The following is a 22,573-nucleotide window of genomic DNA, read 5'->3' on the forward strand; positions in this document are numbered from 1 at the left end:
CTTGTTCTGTTCATCCTCTCAACACCTCCAGGGTAGAAGGTCCTTTCCACGGACCTCTCCTCATTAGTGGACATGAACTGAAACCGTAGGTGTGATCAGGAAAAAGTGCTTGATTTTGGATCAGAGATCCCTTCCTTTTCTCTTGCAAATTGAGTCTCAGTGTTGCCAATATTGAGTCTCAACCAACCCAGGGGCTGCCTTAGAGAATTAGAATTACTGTGTTTGGCCTGCAGTGAAAGGCAGTATGACTGAAACACCAAGAGAGTTAAGGCGCAGGCAACAGGACCATATTGTATGCTAATATTTGACATACATTATCTCACAGCAATCCTGTGAAGGAAGCATTTTTTTTTTTTTTTTTTTTTTACGGTACACGGGCCTCTCACTGTTGTGGCCTCTCCCGTTACGGAGCACAGGCTCCGGACGCGCAGGCTCAGCGGCCATGGCTCACGGGCCCAGCCGCTCCGCGGCATGTGGGATCTTCCCGGACCGGGGCATGAACCCGTGTCCCCTGCATCGGCAGGTGGACTCTCAACCACTGCACCACCGGGGAAGCCCCGTGAAGGAAGCATTCTTTAGGTATCATTACCGCATTTTGCAGATTAAGGAAACTGAGGCACAGAGAGTTTATGTGGTTTAAACCAAGATCACACAGCCAGAAAGTGATGACATGAAATGCAAATCCTGACATTTTTAATCCATAGGTATTCATCTCATAACTACTCCAGATGCCGTATTTTTCAAAAGAGCAGGTTTTTATAAAAGTACATTTACAGACCAATCTAAAACCAACAGGGTCACAACTGGGCTCAAATCCCTCCACGCTGACACCAGGACTTTCTCCAACCAATGCTTCGACTTGGTGCGTATTCCTGATGTGGAGCTGAAGGGTCAAAAAGAAATAGAAATGCTTGTAGAGCCCAACCTTGAGTTTCGCAGAGACAATGGGTATCCTAATCCTCCACTTTGGCTGCAAAGCAAGGGTCTAAGGGGATGTATTGGAAAGATCCCTGAATCAAGAGCCTGGAGACTCTTAGCTCCATGGCTCACCAGTGAGGCGGCCTTGGGAAATCATTTTCCCATTCTCTACCAGTTTTCTCATCTCTCCTTTACAAGTTGTGTTTGATACACACTATGTCCTCTTCGTACTCTCAGCAGTCTACAACTTACTACGTTAAACAGTTAAGGATTTCCAAACCCTTTGTAATGAGAGCGCCCTCGAATCGTGTCTTATTTTCCAGCTTCTATTTGCTAGGCAAATGGGGCGACAGATCAGCATGGAGTGTTTTACTTACCAAGTCCAGGGACTAGTCAAAGGCTGTCATATCAGAGGGTAGGCAGTTGGGTCTTCCACATGTGACAGTCAGCTGCTTACCTTTGCTCAAGATTCAGGCCTCCGACGGCCATCTGGCTGAGTCACAGTTTGCCCAAGGACATGCCTGTGGTTCTTGGCAGGGTCAGGGTTGGGAGTTTTGCCAACAGAGCATGAGGACATTTAGGTGATTTGCAGATCTCCGTTTTTTGGTTTAGTCTCTGGGTGTGTCTGGCAGCCCTGCCTCTGCCTTCTGCTAACCCCAGCCTGAGCCTGTTCACTAGAAGGCAGTTTGAGTAGTGGCAGCAAATGCTCAAAGATACCATAGCCAGGCAGGGTGAAATGTTTATTGTGGGGTAAAGGCATTTTCTGAAGAGCCTCTCTAACAAGTTCTTTGCAACCCCCATTGAAGCTGTGTTTTGTGGCTACTTCTGAAACTAATACTTGCTCACGTCCCAATCTCTGAGAGGGTACAACGCACAATATTTACCTTTGCTTATAAAGATAAATCCACCTTTCCTGTGCATTTCTCCCATACACTTTGCAAATGAATCTCTAATTAAAACTTTAAGAATTTAATGTGTATGGTTATTAGATATTCTGCTATGACCTTAAAGGCCAAATTAACCCCAAATTCCTTAACTTTGGCATTTCAGCAGGAGATCTTAATTTTTAAGGAAAGTGTGGAGCTAAATTGGACAGATGTTGCCATGGCAACCCTGCTGCCAGCAGCTGAGTTGCCCTGGGACCAGGCTGCTTAAGGCTTACGATGGGACTGCAGGCAATACTAGGAGAGTAGATTGAAAAAGATGATTGAGCTGAAGGTCAGGGGGAGAAAACCCCACTAAATTCCTTTATTAGAAAGGAAACGTATAGATTATCAAATGAAGTTTGTAATACCAGGAGCAACCTGTGAAGGGAACAGTATTGGAGGCACGGTGTTCCATGGGAGAGCTCACAGTACAGTCTTGCTGAAGGGGAATTATGACCTGCCATGTTTTAAGTGTAGTTTGTGAGAGAAGGAGTACCGTCCACCAGACTGTGTCTTAGTGTAGGAACCTTCTCTTCTCTAGCTGCCTCTTAAGATTTTCTTTAAAATGGATCCTGAAGAGAATCCTGTGTTTTCATACAAATGCTTGGATCTTTGGACAAGTCAAGAGCTCATGTTGGATCCAGAACAAGGGCTGGGCAGGAAAAGGCCAGGACGGCCTGGAGCCAGGATTCACACTGTGAGATTCATCTCCCTTCATTACTTCCCAGAGGGACTCAGGGGTCACTCCAGCTCCAATGCTTGTTAGTGGGAGAGTCAGAACTAAAACCCAGGTCGCCAGCTCCATCTCTAGGATTACTGCCACTCCACCTTATTTCCTCCCTTGTAAAATGAGAACTCTGGGTTAGATGAGGCCTCCGGTCCTTCCAGCTGTGGAATCATATCAATCTCTAACTTGGGAACATAGCTAGGACTGCCCAAGTGCCCAGTTTCTAAGTGTTTTCAGTTGTAACTCTGCAGTGCACTGGATAACACCAGGAGATGGATTCATCTTCTTTTCCACTTTCCCATTCTGTACATATCTTTCTAAACAATGGAATTTACAGGACTACTGACAAAAATAATGGGGAGAAATTCTATTCAACCAATCTCTTCTTGATAACTTTCGATTATATAATTTGTATCAAGTCAGAGGGATTTTACAACATGTTTGCTTAGGTGCCCAGAGACATCATGTCTACAAATAAAAATTTTATTTATAATCTACTATTCTCAACTTTAAAAAAATCTCAGCTTAAAAATTTTATTTATAATCTACAAATCTCAAAAAAAAAATTTATTTATAATCTACAAATCCAAGAGTGTGAGTGAATGCATTGGCTGTAAGAACATGCTTGAATTCTTCAGCAAACACTGCTCGCTTGGGAGTTGTCAGTAGGACGTGGCAGGTCTGTGGAGGTGCCGGGTCTCAGGATCGCTGTGGAACTCTGATTTAGAGGTGCGTTGCTTTCTTGGTTGCCGTTTGGTGTGAAAAAACACAGAATTTAGAGTTAGACTGTTCCAATCCTGGTTTACGGACTGGGCAAGTCCCTAAGTATGAGTTGACTTGTGTAGAAAGCGGGACTATATCTAATAGGGCTGTTGGGTGAATAACATGCAATAAGTGTAAAAGACCTGGGATAGCACCTGGAAAATTGTAGCGCCACAGTAAAGGTCAGTTTCCCCGACAGGCTACAGAATGTGCATATATTGAAACTGTCAAGCAGAAACCTGTCTGTGGATCAGAATTATTACTCTCCATGTTTGGGATAAATTGGAAAGCCTAGAATTCAGTGATCTTTTAGCCAAGTGCCTCCTGCCAAGAGCAAATGTCAGGAAGATGGCTACTCTCTGACGCAAGGGTAACCAAATTAAAAATATGTATTTCTTACATTCTTTACTTATCATTTGTGTCATTTACCCCAGGAATATTTTAATGAAAATCAAATGCATCCAGTGAGCACATAACTGAAGATTGTAAGACTGAAACAGAAAAAAAATAAATCACAAAATTTTACTAGATTCACTGTTATCAGTGTATTTTTTCATGTTAATGCTCTTTACGCTTAAATATACAAAGTGAGTCAAAGCATGAATAGTACTCAAAGTATTAGCCAAGCTCTGGAGAATTTTCCACAAACCAAGGCATGAACAAATCCTAAAAGCACAGTAACTGAGCCTGGCGTAGAAAAATATGTGTCATCCATCCCACCCCAGATAGAAGACACTGGTACCCAGCCCACCATGAGTGCGGGCACATCTCTCTGAAGCATCCAGGCCACCTGGGACCTACTGTCACTCTCACACCAACACATCCTTTGACACATGCATTTGGGGGATTTAAGGCAGATGGCTGTGAAATGCTTACAATGTAATGCAGAGTGCAAAAGGCAGTGCTACCTTGACTACATACATGAATTCCCTGGACTTCATTAAGATGCAGATTCCAATTCAGTAGGTTTGGGGTGGGGCCTGGGACCCTGCATTTCTGACAAGCTCCTAGGTGATGCCTCTGCTACTAGCTGGGACCAAGGGTGCAACCGTAGATAGATAATCCCAGTTAAGTTCAAGCACATGTGTCCATAGCAAAAAGATGTGTGGGAGGAAACACATCAAAATGTTAACATTGGTCATAAAATGATGAGTACTTTGTTTTCTTTTTTACGCTCCCATGTTTTCCAAATTTTCTCTAATGACCACCATTTAATAAAAATACTAAAATTTTAAAAAGAAACTATATTGGATTAACACACATACACACAAACTAGAAACCAGCTAGTGTTCAATTATAGGAGAACTGTTAAATAAATTGTTAAATAGAGAAAACAAAGTGTTATATATCCACTAATATAATTTTTCCAAGAAACACAATCCATGTGTTCTAAAATAAACAAAGTCCCTATATGCACAGAAAATGAATAACAATATATCAAAATGGTACCATAAGTTATTTACTTTATTATTTTGAAAACCATGGTATCTATTATTTTTTTATGCAGAAAAATACCTATTTTCAGATGGCCTACCCTATAGGAATTTCATACTAGGGCATCTCTTCACTTTTCCTCATCCAGGTCAGTTACACAGTTGGCAAGCTGCTTTTCAGGCATGAATGTTCAGAGCTAATATTGCCAAGAAAACAAACCATGAATGAATAAAGTAAATCAATAAATTACACAAAGCCTGCAGATTACAAATTCTCCTGCAGCCACTCACAGCTCTTATCTGGGGTCTCAGCCCTTGTTGACCTGCTTCTAGGGCACCATCGCCCAGAGGGACCGGTTAGTTTCTGTCACCCACTGTGTTCCCCTGCTGTGCAGGATACGGGGGCCATTGTTGCATTGCATTCATTTCATTCCGCTTGCAGGAAATCTCGCTAAGGCACGTAGGTGTTTGAAAAGACTCTGCCATGCATGCCATGACCATATTGCTTTCCACCAAGGGGGTTGTTGAGGCAGAAGATTAAAAGGCAGTAAGAGCTATACACTGTGATAAAGTAAGAACCGCTCACCTTCTCAAAGAAGGTCCCCTGCAGATTCCTGTGATTTCTGTGTGATTAATGTGCAAATTGGCAATAGGGTGCATGTGATTCACGGACCTTGTGGATACGATAAACAACCTGAGGGTAGGGAGAACTGTTTTTAGTCTTTTTTTGCATCAGATGATTTCCCACCATAAATCTATTTGGCGAACAGATAGTACAGTTTTGGAAGAAGATAATAGTGTTTCTCTTAAAATGTGTAGTGAAGAGAAAAATTTAGTAACGTTGAATATCAAAGGCTTGAAATACTTTCAGTAGTTTCAATACTCTGGTCTCCCTTTAAAAAAAAAAAATACAAGTCATTAGTCATTGTGGTTGCAGGTGTCTAGAGTCTAGGAAAGACTAAATTTAGAGGCTAAGTCTACATTAGCTAACAGATTGGAATGCATAAAAATAATCATAGAGGGATAACTCTGTCACTGAAAACCTTTTTAATCTGTTCTTGATTTATCTAGAGCTAACGCCTGATCTGAGCAAATGGATTCTATTTTCCATTGTATTATTATGTTGTTCTATTATTGCAGTCAGTAAATATGCACTGGAAATATTTTGGTAAGAGAAGAAAATATGGCACAGATTCCAGACATAAGGCGAGGGTCAGGGCATCCTTGATTTCTCAGAGGAGTGTCGGACAGAGGCTGAAAGACACAAGGGAGTACAGGTGGCAACGTCCTTCTCTTTTTCTATAATGTTCTTAAGGTCTGTAAAACCACAGTGTTAATTTCAGCTAGAAAAATAGGAATTCATTTCTAATGGACTCAGAGAAGGATGGAGGAGTGATCATTTCTTCCCTTTCCCAAGCAGGTCATTCAAAGTGTTTGGCTTTTCCTGTCTGTAGTCAGTGCCATTTCCTTAGCACCCTGTCTTTATTAGCATTGTTACTTTCAATATTTTGGTGATTTATATCTGCCGTCATTCTTATCAACAATATTCCACCTGCTCCATCCCTTTTTTTGTGTGTGACAGGGATCAGGTAAATTGCTGATATGCTAAAGCTGGGCTATTTGTTCCTTTGAGGTCAGCGAACCTCAGAGCAGACAGACAAGAGCCCTTGGTCTCCACCTGCTGGTGGCCGGCATCGCTGCAACCACCCTGTCAGGTGTAAATCAGATCCAGCCAATGAGGATGCCTATTAAAATTATTTAACAAAGGAGAGGTGATAACATGTATATCTTGCACTAGTAAAATCGGATACAACCAAACTGATGGTTATAGAGAGCCATAGAGATAAATCGGGGACTCATTATTAACATTCTATTTGTATCGAGTTAAAGAATTACTTTTGGTAACCCCATCGATACTTCACAAAAATATATTCTCTTCGGTAGATACATCAATCCAGTTGAGAGTAAAATCCAATTACTAACAGTATGTGCTTGGAACATGTATGTAAGGAAGGGTTTATGTATGATAACTTGGAGGAGTAGCCTGTCAATACGATAATGCCTGCTTTTCGATCTGTAACACTGTGTCTGCGTGTATGTGTGTATGTAACGGTATTCACTGCTTGCCCATGCTGTCTGCATAGTATAGAGCCCGTCTGGTTCGAAGCTGTTGAAACCAGGGGGATGTTCACTCCATAGGTGTGATTTTTCCAGACAGATAGAAAGCATACATAACTTAGAATGATGACAGCACAACTTGTTTTCTACATTTGAGCTCATAAGTTCATTGCATGCACACGGTCTTTATGTATAGTTTCCGATGAGGAAGAAAATTCATTAGGTCCTTAGGATCCTGGAGAGAGCTTGTTGGTTTCTCCAACAGTAAAGCTAAGAGCAGTTGTTCATTACTCTTCTTAGAATTAAGATGCCCTCCTAATATATATTCCGAGTATTACTCTTTTAACAATGGTAACAAACATATACATAAAGAGACCTGTTTATGTAAAACAAGAGATGCAATTCTCTTAAATTTTTAAATTAACTTTTTATTATAGGAATTTTCAGTTATTCACCTAAATATGAATCCCCCTGTACCCGTTACCCCACTTCAGTAGTTATCAACGTTTATAATTCATCATAAATAAGTATATTACAATTCAGGTAGAAGGATTACTTTTCTGAAGTCACGTGCTTTAATACCAGAGTAGAAAAAATAAATAAATGCCGTGTCATGGCCAGTGGCTGCATTTTGGATCGTTGCATACCGTGTGGAGAGCCAAATTCTCATAATAGGAAATTCTCCTAAGAGAGGGAAGTAAATTTCTAAGAATATGAGTAATACTTATAACAAATACTCCACTGTTAGCATTATTTTTCATTTCTAAAGTAAAATGCGGCAGAAAAATGTATTCTGCAACAGGTTATTTATTTACTTTTCTTTTTTTTAATTGAAGTATAGTTTGTTTACAATGTTGTGTTCGTTTCCAGTGTACAGCAAAGTGGTTCAGTTATACATATATATATGTGTGTATTCTTTTTCAGATTCTTTTCCTTTATAGATTATTACAAGATACTGAGTATAGTTCCCTGTGCTATACAGTAGGTCCTTGTTGGTTATCTAATTTCTGTTTAGTAGTGTGTATACTGCAATGGATTATTTTTATAAATAAAAGTAAATTTGAGTCAGAAGAAAGTTGTTACTTTAAAAAATGCCCGGCTGTGACTGGAGGTGTGTAGCTCAGAATCTCCATGTCCCATTTCTGAGGCCCGATTGGCAGGCACTCTCCATCACCCTTTTCAGTATTCTGGGTTTGACAGTTAATATCTGCAACATCAGAGCTTTCCTAACTTAGTAGGACAGACTGGGTGGAATTTATTCAATAAAGAAAAGGAACGGCTAATGCTAATCACATCAGCTATCAAGATCAGTTTTTGAAAGATGCGTCCTGAGTGTATTATATAAGATCAAGCTACAATTCTCCTTCTGTCTCAGTCTTTCCGATTTGAAGCTCTCAAATCACGTCTGCCAAACTGATGTGAGAGTCTGGTTCAAGACTTGGACTCCATAGCCGATCTGTGCAAAACTAAAACTTCTGATTGCACTTTATTTCATTATTACAAGTTTTAAATACTATTCAAAGCTCTTCTGACTGCGTTCCAACCTTAGAAACAAAATTCTCTTTTTTTCTGTCTTGCTTTTCTCAGTAAAGGACCCAGAGTCTGATTTGATTTTTGGATTATATTGCATATTTGATGACAAAAATGATTTTCCCTTCATTCTCAAGAGGTCTCATTGAGAAAGTTCCTACTTTTTTTTTTTTTTTTCATGACTGTGATTTAGCTTCTGGGACCTTTCCCCATGAAGATTTGAAAGTTCATACTAAAATACAGTTTTTCTAAATTCTGACTTTGTGCGATGAGGGTAATTTTAAGTGGCTTTCTTCCATGACCCAGGTAGTATCGGGCCCGGGCCCCTTCCATTTCATCACTCAGATAGCCTCTACAGCCTTGCTGCCCTCTGCTTTCAGCCAGCAGAGCTAGAAAGAGCTTGAGGAGGGGACCACGCACACCTCAAAAGCCATGTCTCAGGAGTGGCGTGTGTCACTTCCATTCAAATTCCATGTGCTACACCCAACTGCAAGGAAAGCTGAGGAATGCAGCGTTGTTGGGGGCCGGGAGGGAGAGGAGTCGGGGTTTTGTGGAGCAAATGGCAGACTCTGGTGTATCTGCATCTGGGGCTTCAGGACATGACAAAAAAAGCCTGGAAGTCTGATGGCCTCAGAGGAGGGGACAGACGTGAAAGGGCTGAGTCTGACTCTTACTGAGGCCCCTGGAGACAGACACAGCTTGTTTGGTTTCTGGCTTACAGCTCATCCCTGCAACGGATGCTGATGTGACGGCTGGGACCTTGTTGCCGGCAGCCGAGGGGGGCCCCGTGGGGGAAGCAGAGACAGAGAAGGTGACTCTTCCTGCTGGAGAAGGAGCGAGTTCAGAGGAGGCCAAGATTGACACCGAAGCCACAGAGGCTGTAGATGGTGACAGACCTCAACCGGTAGAAACAGAAGCAGCAGCAATTCAGGTACATGTCCTAGTAAATGGAGGTTCTAGGGAGGTAACGCCCATTGAAATCCTCTGTCTGTTGGTTAATGGTGGTACCTCTTTTGAATGTGGAGTTGTGGACAGTTGGTAGCCATTCTGTGGCATTGCATTCCACCAAAACGAAATACTCGATTCTCAGGAAGAGTGGCCTCAGCATTCTCTCTGTATCAGCATCGTGAGGCTCCACATGGGCCCCTATTGCTCTGGCGGACTGGGCTTAAGCACAGGTAGGGGCAAAGGAAACCGTGGAATAACGTGATGGAGAAAAGGAGTGAAGCACGGTGAAAAGGACGAGAATGGGGGAAGGAGGAAGAGAATATGATAGAACAAATACAGGGTTGTTGGATGCAGTGAGAAAATAGCCAGAAAGTGCTTAGCCAGGTACCAGGCACATGGTGAGAAGCCCGCATGAGGAGTTATATTACTGTAATTACTGTTTTGTGGTCATTATTTTTATTAGAGTGCCCCAAACTCACCATTAGGCTCCTTTCACCAAAAGCCCACCCCTGTGTTGCACTTTCAAAAGAAAATGGGTCATCGATACGTATATGAAGTTGGAGTTACCCAAGCTCTTCCTTTCTTTTGAGAAACATTCAAAGGCAACAAATGGGGAGCCTCAAACCCAGGAGCCAAAGCAGGACAGCTCTTCTCAAGCCCGTGTTCTTTGCTCTTCTAAGTAGAAACAGAGAAGAGTTGGTTTCATGTGAGGCTTTGCTTTTTCCTGATTATTTTACTCATAATAAATTTCCAGTAACCTCTCCAGAGTTATTTAAAGCTTGAAATTGAATGAGCCCTTCAAACAGCAGGTAGCAGTACTACTTAGAGAAACAACTCAAACATATATGCCGTTTTGTCCGTAGATTTTCTTTGTCACGATGCCAGGCATATTCCTGTACGTATTGCTGTGCTTGTTGAAAGAGTGTATTGTTTTCTCCAAATTGAAGAACGGAGGTGCCTGTGTCCGCTGATACCTGAGGATGTAGCGAACTTGATGTCCAGGCTTCCATTATGCTAGCGGAATTCCCCTCAGTGCTTATCTTTGTTAAAAAATGAAAGAGAGATCCTGATCCTTTGGTTCTGCTTTTCCCCCAGACAACACAGTATTTAGAGTGCTTGGTGGGACTTGTCGTCCCTCAAGTTGTCACTGCAGTGTGGGCTCCGATGATAATCAACAAGCAAAGGACAGGCAGATTATCTCCAAACACGGGTCACCAGATCTTTATCAACAATAGGATTTCAAGGAGAAAAGCAGTCACAGGAGATGAAATGTCAGTTTCAAGCGAGGGTTACTATTCAGTGGGACAAGAACGGACCACTGCGAAAATGAGAGCATCCTTAGAGTCCTACTACATTCCCTTTCAGGATCGTCCCCCCACTCCCGTGGTGACTCGCCCTCTCTCCCCGAAGCCTCCTATCCCACTTCCCAGTTTCCCTAGTAACCTCACTCTTACCAAACTGCCTGGTTGTTCAAGGATCCAGAAATTAGTCCTACTAAGGGCTTCTGTCTCAGGAGAGATAGAAAGGAAGCCATGTCGGGAGGAAGGTGCTGCAAGGTGGAAGGGCCAAAGGCCAGAATAAGGGAACAGCAGGCATTTAGCTGGATGGGGGAGGTGGGGACAGTGGAGCCAGGCAGCGTGGGGTGGGGTAGTGGCCACTCTTGGAGGGTATAGAAGTCTTCTTTCCCAGTCGCTGCCAACCACATTTTTCTTCCTTTAGGAGAAGGTCATTCCTTCGGTGGTCATAGAGCCCGCCTCCAACAATGAAGGGGAGGGAGAACACGAAGACACCATGGGTGCAGAGTCCAAGGAGGCAACTGTTGACGCGGCTCTCCCGGGCTCCACCGGCGAGACACCAGCGCTGGCCTCGGAGGAGCAGGAGGCGGGCAAGGCCCCCCAGCCGGCCGCCCCCTCCGCAAGTGAGGCCTTCCAGGAAGGGCCTCCCGGTTTCCTCTACAAGGTCTTAACATTTCTTCTTTTTATTTTGCTTTCTTTTTCTTATTCAATGTCAGGAAAATGTAATAGAAAAATCTGTCACTTTGGATGGAGAACAGAGTGTAATTAAATTTAGCCCTACTTGAGAACTGTGTTGCATTTGATTTGCAGTTAACTGAGGTTCATTGGGTAAATGATATGCCCCTTGGTAGTGAATGGGTGGATTTCTTCTTGGTAGTGAATGGGTGTGTCCTCCCGAGCGCCCCCTAGAGCCCAGGGCTTGAAATCACCCGTGTGCTCATCTGGTCCCCCATAGAGGGCAGGGTACATGAATTGTTCAAGTCAGCTCTGGCACCTTGTTGTAGTGCATGGCACAGAGTAGGGAGTCAATAACTATTTTGAAAGTTAATAACTATCTTAATGGGCTTCCACGATAAGGATAAAAAATAATGGCAAAGGGGCTTCCCTGGTGGCGCAGTGGTTGAGAGTCTGCCTGCCGATGCAGGGGACACGGGTTCTTGCCCCGGTCCGGGAAGATCCCACATGCCGCGGAGCGGCTGGGCCCGTGAGCCATGGCCACTGAGCCTGCGCGTCCGGAGCCTGTGCTCCGCAACGGGAGAGGCCATAACAGTGAGAGGCCCGCGTACTGCAAAAAATAAATAAATAATAATAATAATAATGACAAGAAGGTTTTGCTCAGAGAGGCCATCAAATGGCTACTAAAGTCTTCATAAATGGAAGGGTGCATACCAGAAACCCAGTAAATACCTAATACTTAAGCCTAATACCCTAGTTTAAGCCAGGGGTTAAAGGCAGATAATCCTACCTAACAGAATATAGTTGGAATGTTAATTTGCATGTTTGATTTTGCATTTCCTAATCCAGCTCTTTGTCTTTTACCAAGTGTTAACTCCATGTGCGTTTGTCGTAGTGGGATTGAGTAGAATCCTCTTCTTCTCTCTCTGCTCATTAGAAAGTAACTGCTACCTTGTCACCTCCAGTGGGTCCAGGTGGGATTGATGAATGAATTAATGTGGAGAAAAAAGCTAGACTTGTGGCCAGTGAGGACATGTGTCCCACTGGGTTCTGTTTTAAGAAGAGGACATGAAATCAAGGGGGCAGGTGCCATGCAAAGCCAGGCCTGGCTGGGTCCCTCCCTGGCTTTGCCCACTAGCTGCAGTGTGGGCTGGGGAATTGCACTTACCCTCTCTCTGGGCTTCAGTTTTCTCATCAGAAAAATGAATTTCATAGTCATTTCCAGCTCTGACATGTTATGATTCTGTATGCAAAATACACAACTTAAAAGCCAGGTGTTTAATCTTGGCAGTGGGGTTGAGGCGAGGGATATGGGAGAGAGAAAACTGGCCATGACTAAATCATTATCCAAGCTGGATGATGAGTCCATGGGGGTTCATTATAGTACTCTTTCTCCTTTTGCTTTTAAAAAATTTTCTATAATCAAATTTTAAAGAAATCTTTCAAAAAAAATGGGAAAGAAGGATGGTGGGTTAAGACAGATGTTGTTAAAAGATGCAAACTTGCAGCAAGTAGTAAAGTAGACCTAGAGATCTAATCCATGCTGAATATAGATGACACTGTTGTATTATAGTCATCAAACCTGCTAAGAGACTAGAACTTAATTAACCCAACCACTAAAAAGAAATGATAATTATGTAACCTGATCAGGAGCTAGCTAGGCTACAGTGGCAATCATATTACCATATATAAATGTATCAAATTAACACGGTGTATACCTTAAATTATACAATGTCACATGTCAAATACATTTCAGTTAAAAACCAGAAAAAGAGAGAAGGGAAAGAAACAGATTGTCATGGTTTAAAAGGTAAGATAGGGAAGGAAGTTTGCTTATAAAGAAATTGATCACAGGCTTAATTAGTAATTCCTATATAACATGCAAGCTCTCAATTATTATTTTACAGAAGCTGGGGCTAGAGGAACTTTTCACTAGGTATCTTTACTTCAGGTTAAAAAACAAACAGTAACAAAACGTTGATGATAATACAATGCAAATCTCTAACAAAAATATGATGTATTAAAATTTCATTAATGCGCTACATTTTAGTTCTTGCAGAAGGCATTGCTTTACTAAATATACATTCAAGTGGCCTCAGTATCAGTCTGTAAGACTCGGATATTTTAAGTAAACAGAGACTAGGATTTCTTTTCTGTCTTCAGCGGCCTTCTTCCTTGGGGTGTGACTCATCTTCATCCTATTTTATCCAGCTTGGAGATGCTTCTTAGAGAACCTGCTGATAATCTGGCTGAGACACTTTAATTCTACATCTCCTTTTCTTTCTAAAATGAATCGGTTCTCTTACAATCTCTTGCAGGTGGAAACACTGCATGATTTCGAGGCAGCAAATTCTGATGAGCTTACCTTACAAAGGGGTGACGTGGTGTTGGTTGTGCCCTCAGATTCGGAAGCTGACCAGGTAAAGGATGAGAGTGGAAAGTACTGCAGGCTGTATTGGTTTTTCCTGAGAGTCAGTTGGGCACAGTGACTTCCTGAAGACGTTTCTACCTTCTGAGATGCTGTGTGACAGTTCTGAAAAGGGCTTAAGGTCACAGCATCACTAACTAGATTTTTAGGACACTTCTTTTGGGATGCCACTGGGATGCTATTATATATATATTTTTAATACAAATAGATGACAAAGCATAAATTACCAATATCAGGCAAAAGTGTCTAGGTATCTGAAAATCATTAAACACCTCATTATAAACTTAGGAAAATATGTAAAATATATATCAAATATATTTTATACTTATAAAATATATTATAAAATATAAATTTATATATATATTTGCATTAACCATAGGTTATCTTTTAAAGAAATAAAGAGAAAAAAAGCTAGTCTTTTATATTTACCAACATGTTTGCCATTTCCAGTGCTCTGATTTCTTCCTATAGATCTGAGTCCTAGAGTGCTGATCTAGCAGTAAATCCTCTCAGCATCTGTTTACATGACGTTTATTTGTTGCCTTTATTCATGTTTATTTTTAAAGATTTTTCACTAGAGGAAGAATTCTGAGTTGGATTTTTTTTTCTTTCAACTCGTTAAAGATGTTACTCCATTGTTTTCTGCTCTCTCTGATTTATATTAGAAGTCAGCTGTAATTTGTTTAACCTTGTTTCTCAGGATACACTGTGTACTCAGTATACACTGTGTATACTCAGTATACACCTGAGTACTTTTTAGAATTTCTCTGTGTCTTTGGTTTTCATCAGTTCAGCTCTAATGTGCTTAGGTGTTATTTTTTTTATAGGTTTCATGCTTGGGGTTCATGAGCTCCTTAGACTTGTATCTTGATTTTTTTTTTATTACTTTCGGAAGATTTTTGGCTATTATTTCCTAATTTTTCGCTCTCTTTCACCTCTTTTTCCTCTGTCTCCAACTATATATATGTTGGACTTCTTGATGTCTAAGACTCTGGGTTTTTTGTTCAGTATTTACTCCTCTTTTTACTCACATTGGATAATTTCCATTGATCTTCTTTGAGTACAGTGAGCCTTCTGCTGTGTTGAATTTGTTGTTAATCTGATCTTGGGAATTTTTAATTTCAGGTATTACTTACACAGGTCTATAATTTCTATGTTTTCTTTTATATAGTTTCTGTTTTTTGCTGAGGTTTTCCCATCTATTCTCATTATTACCATCTTTCAGTTTAAGTACTTGAACCGAGTTACAATAGCTGCTTTAAATTTCTTAGTAGTTCTCTCTTTCAAGATAGTAGTTCTGGGCTTCCCTGGTGGCGCAGTGGATGAGAGTCCACCTCCCGATGCAGGGAACGTGGGTTCGTGCCCGGTCCGGGAAGATCCCACATGCCACGGAGCGGCTAGGCCCGTGAGTCATGGCCGCTGAGCCTGTGCGTCGGAGCCTGTGCTCCGCAACAGGAGAGGCCACAACAGTGAGAGGCCCGCGTACCGAAGATAGTAGTTCTCTCTTTCAAGATATTCTCCATAAAAGTACTTCTCTGAATGCCCTGCGTCACCCAGACTGAGGCTGATCCTCAGGGAGAAAGCTCTATTAGCAGATCTCACCCAATGCAGTTTCAAGGGTCAAATATCCCCCAATTTCTACCTGCTTTTGGTCATCCTCAGTGCCTTCAAATAGTTGTTATACATGCACAACTCCGTTATTTGTCAGATTCTAATATATAAACTTATATTTTATAGCTGTCATTTCTAAATATAAATAGTTGCATTTCTGTATGCATATGTATATATAACTACATATAAATATCTAGTTGTTCTAGTGTTTATAACTGTTCTATGCAAAAGCATTTGTCTGATACCAGCTATTTTGCCACTACCAAAACTGGAAATCTTTAGTCTACCACATGTTTTAAGCAGTTAAAGTTTAATTTTCTATATTTTCCTCACTAAAGATTGATATTAACTATGATTCTTCACTTTATAAGTTGCATTTCAGACTGTATGTGTTGGAATATATCTTGATTATGGCTTTGTGCCAGCCCTTTATTTTTATTTTTATTGAAACTATTTTAAAATGCGTGACTCCACTTGGCTGCATTAGATTTTTCACCTGCTGTAAATAAAGTCAAATATAGACACTTGAGGGGAAAATATGACCTTTTATATGTCTACTAGAGGTTTAGAAAATATTTAGTTATCATCTTTTACTCTAAGTATAACTTTGTCCTTCGCATACATAACATCATAATTTTATAGAGGACACTTTTCCTCGTCAGCTAGGATTTTATCAGTTATTTTATTGAATCATCTTTTTTCTCAGTGTTATTTTTTTCTGCCTTCAAGTATTGGCCTGTCTAAATGCTTATATTTCTTGTCTATATAGCAGCATCAGTTTATGGTCTCAGATTATATCAAAGGGAATGTATTCAGCTTCTTTATTTAATTTTTGAGACCTTGTTTTATCTGATGTACTTGAACTATATTGGGGGTTGGTTCAGATTAAATCCGGCTATCCCTCATTTTAAGTGAGATCTCTTTCCTGCATTGGTTAACATAATAAAGGCAGTCATTTCCCTCTCAGTTTCACTTCATACGGTCTGTGTGTTTAAAATAGATCCTTCAACTCAGCTTTTCCCAGCTAGACTCTGCTTATCTCCAGAAGGCCAAGGGCAGATGGCAACCTCTGTCTCTCAGTTTTACGTTTGGTCTCCCGTGCTGTATGACCGTGCACGGATGGGTTCTTTAAACTTTCCGTGGTTAACTATCTTCATTTTTGTGAGGTCACGCCTATATGATAGAGAAATGTTTTTGAGGAGTAATTTACAAAGACTCTACAAATGTTGCCAGCGAGAATGTCATGACATCAAACAGCTTTGTAGTTTATATAAACTTGAAAAACCACAAACACGATAGTGATATCAGGCGACACATATCGAGCTGTTAGTATTTGGTAAGGCTTGTATATGGTGGTTTATTTCAGTAACATGATACGAGCTGGCAGACAGAGTTCCTTCTTATAAGCAAGTGGTTGAGGATGAAATAAAAGACCTTCCATGGCCTTGTCAGCACTATATTCCAGCCCACTGGTCCTCAAGCCTTTTTTTCACTGTGATCCACAGGACAGGAAATGGTCCTGTGTGTGATGTTTTCACCCGGTGTTCCTCTCTTTGCACTGGCTATAACCCTTCCTCCCTCCCTCCCTCCCCCCCTCCCTCCCTCCCACACTGCTCGGCTTGTGGGATCTTAGTTCCCTGACCAGGGTTTGAACCCCGGCCCTCGGCAGTGAGAGCACGCAGTCCTAACCACTGGACTGCCAGGGAATTCCCTGCACTGGCTATAATTCTAATTCTTTCCTCTTCCTTAAGGACTTACGTCATAATCCAGTTAGCATCAATTAACTATACTTTATACAAAATTATAATATTAATATTAACCTTCAATTAACAATATACATAAAACAATTTCAAATGTTTACTCCTTTTTTTTTTTTTAACTAACAACTTACTTGGGACAAGCCTTCCCCCTGAGCTCAGCACACCTGTTTACATGTAATGCATCATCCTCGTGCAGGACCACAATGCTCATTAAACCCATTATTTTATTAATCTTTGGCAATGCCGATTTTTCCAGTAGTTTGTTGGACTCTGAAAGCGCTGTCTTTGTCTTGTAGGATGCAGGCTGGCTGGTAGGCGTGAAGGAATCAGACTGGCTTCAGTACAGAGACCTCGCCACGTACAAAGGCCTCTTTCCAGAGAACTTCACCCGGCGCCTGGATTAGGGCCAAAAGTATTGTAGAAAGAGCCTGATTACTGGGTTTTTAAACCTTTGTGAAAACCTGAAGAGTTCACTTTTGCTATGACACTCAGTGATTTGCAGACCAATGCCAGACAAAGTTTGGGAGGCTATGTCAATGAAGCATGTGTGCAAACAAATGTTTAGAGGGAAAAAAAAACAAGTAAATTAAGGAAAAAGTCTTCACTGGTTCCCACGTTCTTGCTAACAGGTTTGTCTGTGCTTTGTCCAAGCTGTGGAGACTTGTATACTCGACCCCCTCCCACCAGTTCTAAAGTAGCTTTCTCCAGACCAGAACCTTAATTTCTCTGCACCAAGTGTATGGTATTGAGTGGCTTCCCTGCAGAAGACGTGATGAATTGTCCTGTAATACGAGATTATCTATTCCCCTGTGCAGGTGTGAGCACGTGCTCTCTCTCTCTCTCCCTGTCACATTTACTGTGTTTAAAACGAAACTGCTGCAAAAGTTGTCACTGTTCTTTACCAGCACCTCTCTCTCTATATATATGGACACACAGTCACACGAGCTGTTTCTCATCACTCCTGGATCTATGTGTATGCACAAGGCTACAGATACATAGTTGCGCTCTCTCCTTTCCATTGTAGCTTTTAGCCTCTTGTGTGTCATTGATACATGCGTTGCTCTCATTCCGTCTGGAATCACAGTTGCAGTTTTGCCTCTGGGCAAAAGCAGCCATCCCATTGCCAAAACGGTGGACAGTATCTGTGTTCGGAATGTGCATTCTTCAGGATGCGATGACTAACGGCACGTCGGAGCTGCTGCCCCTTTGGAGAAAGCAGAGTCTGATGATCTGGATGTCCGGCCACCAGGACTGGAGGTGGGCGAGTGGGGATTAGCAGCTAAATTGTCTTAATTTCTGCCTTTCTGAGACTGGCTGGCTGATGATCGGGGCATTTCAATCCACCCCCAAAGAACACTATTTCAAAAAGCTCCTATATATTTCCACCTCTTTTTATTGATGCAACTCATCTTCACAGATCGTCCGAAAATAAGATATAGATGATGTATGCTGTATCCACAAGTCATCTGTAACGAGTCTGTTTTCAGTGCTGTGTCATTCCAAATAAACCTTGGGTAATCTCCAGCAATGACCTTGACTCCTTCCGATGAGTCATTTGTTATGGAAAGCGTGTTTCATTCGGGTACACTGCTTGAAACAGTCTACGTTGGAGTTGTTATTTGTGCAGAAATATGCTGTTCCTCCGGGTTGTGCTCCACAGCCCGCCTCCCTTCCGCAAACCCCTGCATCCCAGTCATCGCTGGTCACTCGGTGGTCCCTGCTGCCTGGCAATCACTACAGCACAAATAACAGCTTTCAGTGGAGGCCCCTCCGAGGTGCCGACTGTCGCTGCCCTAGTCTGTGTATCACAGAAATCTGACGACGTCCGTAATCAGCAGTTTCTTCTCACACCAGCCTCATTTTTTTTGGTTACTTTTCTTTCTGACATGTTTATATTTGGAGGTACATACAAAAAAATAGATTAGATGACATAGAAGAGTCAATTCACTGGACCATTGTTTATAGAAGAGAATTCTTAAAACCCTTTCAGTTGATTTAGACCCTTTTCTGCTAGTATAATTGTACTCAATATAAGCTGATCTAGAATGGGTGTTATTAGAATTTTAAATTTGGTATGTATTCGTGATGCATGATTTCATTTCTCCTGGTGGATTACTCACTTGGACGCTTAGTGGGTGGTTAAGTGTTGATAGAGAAACAGCTATTGTCGACCCAAGATTTTTCCAGGGGCTGATTTCCAGGGAAACTGGATCCTCATGAAAGGCCTTGACCCAGGAAGCCCTATCCTAGCCTCCTCTTCATCTTTTAAGATTTCTCTTACAAATCTAGTAGGACTCAGACCTTCAGATAGATCAGAGGACCTTCACAAAGTCAGATACGGAAGCCTATGGTTCTTATAAACATACATCTACTTGGCATGCCTGCCAATTCCACATATAGACTGAGTGACGTATATATTTGCAGGGCAAAGCCCTCAGACAATTTGGATTTTTAATAATATCTCAGTGCCACCTGGGATGGAAAGGCTCCAGGCACCTTGCTGTCACACTGCTTCCACCTGGGCCAGCTCTTTCTGACCAAGCCAGGACAGCTTTTGAGTGAGCCAGAACCCCACATCCATGGGCTTCCGTGGAAAGAGGATGCAGGTTCAGAATTCTGAGCCCTCTCATCACCTAAAAAAGCCCAAACTCAATCTACTAGAAAAACCCAGCATGGCCCCATGGTCCATTCTGATGGCCCATTCAAGAAAAAACCTTTGGGAAACTGCAGGAATTTTAAGAAATCGATGAGTTTAAAGATGACTGAAACTCAGTGCTTTATTTCACACAAAATGCATGAACACCTCAAAGCCTGAGAAATAACTGATTTGCCTTGCTAGGACTCTCCTGCTCTTTTCAAAGGAGCCCAAGCTGCTTTCTGGTTTTTACTTGGAACCCAACTAAAGACTTGATGAACGCTGTGTACCAGACCTCGGACATGAGCTGGTCACACAGTTGTCTTGGGTGGTGGTGTAGCTGCTGTCTTCCCAGCATGATATATAATAGCATCCAAGGCCTAGGACTTGGATTAATGGCATGAGACATTGGTAGCTGCGTGGAGATGTTGACCAGTATTCTCTTCGCAAACTTAGAGATCTGAGAGCCGTGCGCTTCTACTCGTCCTCGACTCCACAGCAGGACCACGACTAGACAAACCTTAGCTGTTCAGGGCAGCCTTCCTCGAGGTATAGAGAGTGGGTTTGATACTTTTTCATAAGAACCAATAAAATATGCTAAAATAAGCTTAATAGCCCATCCAAATATTGGGTGGGTCAAAAAGTTCGTTTTACGGAAAACCCGAGTGAACTTTTCAGCCAACCCAAGAGTTAGTGGCTCATTGGCTATCCTTTGTTATGATTGCGTACTGGGAACACATACTGACTTTTTCCATTGAAGGGGTAATTGAGACACACCCCTTAATTCTATGCAGATTGAGAGGCAGGCTAGGTACCTTGAAACCCTTTCAAAGGCTATCTAAACTCACTTTCTTAAAATCCAGTTAATTCCCAGTCCCCTGGGGTCTCAGGTCCAACACTGAGGTTGCCTCATTTTTATAGGTTGGATCAAGGTCACGTGCTTATTCCTACTCCTCTGTACCCACCAGGGTGCGTCTGCCATTTGCTCTGGGAAAACACCTCCTGATGCCTTTTAGTGCCATGAAAGCCAGTGCAGGAGCGCCTGGCCTACGGCACATTGCCACACGGCTGACACCCTTACACCCTCTCCCTGTTAATAGATAGCATCAGATTCAGTGTCCTTACGCTCTGCTCTCCAAAAACCGGCCAGTGACCACCAAGTGATTTCTGCGACATCTGATGATGCCGCCAGACTTCTCCAAACTCTCTGTAAGGTTCCAAGAGACTCATTTTCCTTGTTTTCTTGCTTCTTCCAATGGCTGCTGGAGTGGGGCGGCGGGGCAGTGCAGCGTCAGTCTCCCTCTCTCTAGGTCTGTACACCCGCTGTCCAGAGCATGTTTCCCTGGAGGGTCCCATTACTGCTTCCAAGTCTGCATGGTCATTCATTAAACATCTGTAAGGCTCATGCTAAGTGTCAGGTACTGTGCACTGGACCACATGGACTGAGACCTTGCGCTCAAGGAACTGCTCTCAAAACCCCGCTGCAGCCCACCACTGAGGGGTCCCCCTCTTCAGAGCTCTGGGCCTGGAAATGTGAGGTCTCGCCTCTGCCATTCCTTTTCCAGATTCCAAGCACCTGCCTTTGTTTCTTTTCTCAAAATGTCATGCAATCTTGTGCTTTAAGCCCTGCTACCGCATCTGGGAGTGGTCCTTATCCCTGCCAAGGAAGGCTTTTGGTGCTTGTCATCCCACTATCTCCCTGCTTCCCTGCTTCCTAGTTTATCCTCCACTCCCCAGACCATTTACCTACACTGATGTCAAAGGGTTAGCACTCCCCTCTTGGTCTCCCTCCCTCCCTCCCTCTCTCTCCCTCTCTCTCTCTCTCTCTCTCTCTCTCTCACACACACACACACACACACACACACACACACACTAATGAGGAACACTGTTGTATGACACGCGGAATCCCCATGCCTCTGCTTGGCTTTCAAAGCCCTGCATGTCTTTACCGATGCTTGTCTTCTGCTTCTGTCAGAGGACCTTCCTCACTGGTACATCCTGCCCTCCCGCTGCACCTCTACCCTTTGCTCACTGCACTGCAACCTCCTCCTGAAATGCCCGCCCCTCCTGTCTGCCTCTGCAATGCTCCCTCCCTCCAGGCACAGATTAAGTCCCATCTCCTGGACAAAGCTTTCTCGCCAGTTCACTCCTCTGTCCACACCTGTTCGGCTCATTGAATTTAGTGTAAGAAGGATATCAGTTAGCCCTTTGTTTCCCCCACTAACTGAAAACTCTCTACCAACCTTCTCAGTATTCCGAGTCTGCTCCAGGACCTTATACACAAGTGCACCAAGCAAAGGAACAAGGTACTGAGTGATGGATTAATTCAGGGAAGCCCAGAAACGCCAATCCCCAATCTGAAATTCACTATAAGAAAGTACCCAAAGTATATGGCCAAAAAATGGTTTGACTACAAAATTGAGAATTTCTATCTAATGAATGATGCTTGAGACAAAATCAGTAGAGAGATGATAGATTTGCTGAGAATATTCATGACAGCCGAAAGTCACAAAAGGTAAGTATCTTATAAGTTTAAGATACTTATATCTTTAAGATAAGTATCTTAAACTTATTCAAGTCAACAAAAAACTAATAATTAGTATTATCTTAATACAATTTTAATAATTCACTTATGTTTGTTATTTATCTTTGTATTTATAATATTAATAAATTACTTGTAATAGTAAGTATAATATACATATTATGTAATAATATACAGTATTATTATATATTATAGTATATTATTATATAATATATAGTATATAATAAGTAACATTTATCGCATGTCTATTATTTACCAGACACTC

The 22,573-nt window shown here is 42.1% G+C and overlaps 1 protein-coding gene across 1 annotated transcript in view; it reads left to right on the top strand.

The window, feature by feature from the left end:
- Positions 1-18,677, top strand: part of AMPH (amphiphysin) — a 185,123-nt gene extending 166,446 nt beyond the window's left edge. The window contains exons 18-21 of the mRNA XM_060019841.1: positions 9,136-9,345; positions 11,082-11,321; positions 13,651-13,752; positions 17,428-18,677. Coding sequence (XP_059875824.1) covers positions 9,136-9,345; positions 11,082-11,321; positions 13,651-13,752; positions 17,428-17,535 — 660 coding nt within the window. The 3' untranslated portion in view covers positions 17,536-18,677. The remainder of the gene's footprint in view (positions 1-9,135; positions 9,346-11,081; positions 11,322-13,650; positions 13,753-17,427) is intronic.
- The last annotated feature ends 3,896 nt before the right edge of the window (positions 18,678-22,573 follow it).

This window comes from Delphinus delphis, chromosome 9 (genome assembly GCF_949987515.2).
Source record: "Delphinus delphis chromosome 9, mDelDel1.2, whole genome shotgun sequence".
Taxonomy (NCBI): Eukaryota; Metazoa; Chordata; class Mammalia; order Artiodactyla; family Delphinidae; genus Delphinus; species Delphinus delphis.